Source organism: Pangasianodon hypophthalmus, chromosome 26 (genome assembly GCF_027358585.1).
Source record: "Pangasianodon hypophthalmus isolate fPanHyp1 chromosome 26, fPanHyp1.pri, whole genome shotgun sequence".
NCBI lineage: Eukaryota > Metazoa > Chordata > Actinopteri > Siluriformes > Pangasiidae > Pangasianodon > Pangasianodon hypophthalmus.
The window spans coordinates 10,053,330-10,056,585 of NC_069735.1; the positions used below are offsets into that span (position 1 = coordinate 10,053,330).

At 40.9% G+C, this 3,256-nt stretch overlaps 1 protein-coding gene across 2 annotated transcripts; it reads right to left on the reverse strand.

The window, feature by feature from the left end:
- Positions 1-219: 219 nt before the first annotated feature.
- gja8b (gap junction protein alpha 8 paralog b) lies at positions 220-2,474 on the reverse strand. Of its 2 annotated transcripts, none has more exons than XM_026932036.3 (2): positions 2,341-2,474; positions 220-1,943 (listed from the first exon to the last, which is right to left on the reverse strand). In XM_026932036.3, the coding sequence occupies exon 2, from the start codon at positions 1,926-1,928 to the stop codon at positions 762-764; it is 1,167 nt and encodes a 388-aa protein (XP_026787837.1). In that variant the 5' UTR covers positions 1,929-1,943; positions 2,341-2,474; the 3' UTR covers positions 220-761. The 2 variants fall into 2 exon arrangements, with proteins under 2 accessions (XP_026787837.1, XP_053085717.1); XM_053229742.1 differs by having other exon boundaries at positions 2,243-2,391.
- Positions 2,475-3,256: the final 782 nt, after the last annotated feature.

The window sequence follows — 3,256 nt, forward strand, 5'->3', positions numbered from 1 at the left end:
TATTTTTTTTTACTGTTACTTGATCAACAATACACTGTGCTTTTTTGGCACAATGTTTTTTAGCATATATATATATATATATATATATATATATATATATATATATATATATATATATATATACACATACTATGGTTTTTTAGCATATATATATATATATATATATATATATATATATATATATATATATATATATATATATATATATATAAACCAAGCTGGATATTACAGAAAGGACAATACACACACAGAGTGAAACCATTACTGATCAGTTGTTGTACTTGTATTTGGATGAGTTATTGAGGTGAAAATGATGTTACCCTGACAGCATTGCAGAAATAATCTGCCGAAATCCCAAAACAATAGTAATAAAACATACATACAACATTGAACTAAATGGCTAATGGAAAAAATGTAAACATTAGAATTTGGCTACTTGGATTAGAATGTAAAATTAAAATTCTGGATAGAAAATATGGTTTTTAAAAAACCAACTTTTTTTTGCTAATATATAACATGCCTTATTGCTCATCACCGTATGAATCCTACTGAGAATCTTTCTTCTGGTAAGTTAGTTAGTTGTTTCCAATTCATTTGATAAAGACAGTACAAAATTAACGAACTCAGGTATTCTTGGGGAAAAATTGCATGGCATGTTTAAATAGAAAGATGTTTACATGTGTCATTACAACTGCCTTAAGACCTTTTAAATCTTTCTTCAGTAGGATTACATTTTCATGTTGTTGAATTTTAATCTAATTTTATACTGTCAAGTCATCTGACCTCGCCCGGCTGCTGGCCTTGCTCAGGCTACTGAGGGGTCTGTTGTCCTCTATTGTCTCGCTGGCTTCCACGTCTTCTTCTCCAGGCATTTCATCCTCGTCCACCCGAATAACGCCAGTAGCTCCTTTGAGCCCCACCATGGTAGTCTGGACATAAGAGGGCAAGGTCTCCTCATACATCTTCGACATGTCTCCCCGTGGCGCTGTCGCTCCATCTGTTTTTCCCCCAAATGGTTTATAGGATGTGGGCACACACCCAGCCTCCATGCCAGCCACCTCAGTCAGGGGAAAGAAGTGTGAAACTGTTTTGTCCTCGTCCAGTAACTTGTAGCCTTTGGCTTTCTGAATAGAGGACACAGCTATGGAAGGCTTCTCACCTGCACCAGATCCCTCAATTTGGGGCTGGGCTGGTTTGCGAAATGCAAAGTGAATCTTCTTGAGGCCCAAGTGGCTGATCTCTACAAAGTTAAGGAAGAGTGAGACACAGGCCACAGCTAACATAAAGATAATGAAGACAGTCTTTTCAGTTGGCCTTGACACGAAGCAGTCGACTGTGTTGGGGCAGGGCCAGCGGCTGCACTTGTACAGAGGCAGGATGCGAAAGCCATACAGGAAGTATTGGCCCACGACAAACCCTACCTCAAAGAATGTTTTGAAGATGATGTGGCAGATGTAGGTTCTGAGCAGTGTGCCTTCCAAGCGGAACTTCTTGCTGCCTTTGGTGCTGGTCTCTTTGGCTGTACGGACACTACCCTGGTCAGGAGCAACTGGCAGCCGCTCTTCACCTGTCTCCTGTTGCCGGCTCAGCTCTGCCTCCTCACGTTCCTTACGTTTCTCTTCCATGTGAACATGGTGCACTGCGTGGCCCACATACACCAGTGACGGCGTGGAGACAAAGATGATCTGCAGAACCCACAGGCGTATGTGTGAAATGGGGAAGGCCTCATCATAGCAGACGTTCTCGCAACCGGGCTGCTGTGTGTTGCAGACGTAATCCGACTGCTCGTCGCCCCATACGAACTCTGCCGCAGTGCCGAGGATCAGAATGCGAAAGATAAAGAGCACAGTCAGCCACACCCTACCGATAACCGTCGAGTGCTCATTGACTTCCTCAAGGATGTTGCCCAAGAAACTCCAGTCACCCATGGTCAACAATCAACACTATAAACAAGGAGAGCAAAAGGGAGTAAGGGAGCAAGTGTGAGTCAATAAAGCAAATCATTGAGGCCTATTACAGCATGTCACCCTAAAAAAGCTAGCTCTGCATTAAACCCATGGCTGGCGTTGGAGTGTTTTGAATGTCGCAATTGGTAACAAAGGTTATTCTACAATTTGCAGTATATATACAGGCCATCTAAAACTAATCACTAACTCCAGTCATGCCGCTCCTTGTCATGCCTGCCTTGAAGTCCAAACTCAAAACTTTCCTCTATCATCTTGAGTGAAAATCTAAAAATTACCAAAAAATTCCCCACAGTTGTAACAATTGCACCACTCCAAACCAAGGCAATCGTAGTGAAACTATCAGCAATAGGTTGGTATAAAATGGGCAACTTGCCACCGTGAGAGCTCCAGAGTAGTCGTGTTCCTCCTTCTCTTGGCACTGTGTGGTATGAAGTGAACTATTTTGCTCTCTGGTTCCCACCTAAGGCCCCCTCTGCTTGTCGCACCACTGAGCAGAAGTGAATGAATCCAGTCTGATGGTTGGTTTTTAGTTTGCTTCAATATTTAAGCTGGGAGCCAGACAGCCTTTATTCAGAAGGCGACAGATGATGACGCATAGGACAATAGAACCCACAAATGCGAATGGGAATGTATGAAACTATTAGGGGAATGGGAGCAGTTTTTGGTAGTGTAAATTTTTTAAAGTGTATATTAGCTTCTATTTTTTTTCTAAGCAAAGAATATCAATGACTTCTCCATGCTGTTATTAACTTTAGAGAGTGGGTCGGACTCAAAATAAGGTTTGAGAAAATTGACGAGATATTTTGTGTGATGAATGCTGACCATTGGTTTGATTCAAAATTTCATAATGTATGTATAGTTTGCCAATAATGAATATGACTGTCTCTGGGTGGTTCCCCAAAAGTATGAAAATCTTGTTTAATCAAGTTGAAATGAATGCAGCTAGATGTAGGAGTTAACACTGGTATATGTGTACATCCAATCACTAGCAGTGTATGTGTTAAACCTATAATAGGGGAAAATCTAACTCACAACAGACTTTCACAAATGTACCAGAACAAATGTCTCTGAACAGCCAAGACACAGTGGAGGTATAAATTTATAAATCTGTATGCCATATTATTTTCATACTGCTTCTCATGTACAGTCACAGGCAGCTCAACACATTTGGAGAAGATGCTAAGGCACTTCCATATACAGTACATGAACTCACAGGCGCCCACAATTGGCCAGCAGCTCTCTAATTGACACGGCAGAGAATAAATATAGTATTTAGTTTTGTATTAGCA

What these genes read in the sequence shown, in the direction of transcription:
- gja8b (XM_026932036.3), bottom strand. Translation starts at nt 1,928, where the DNA reads ATGGGTGACTGGAGTTTCTTGGGCAACATCCTTGAGGAAGTCAATGAG.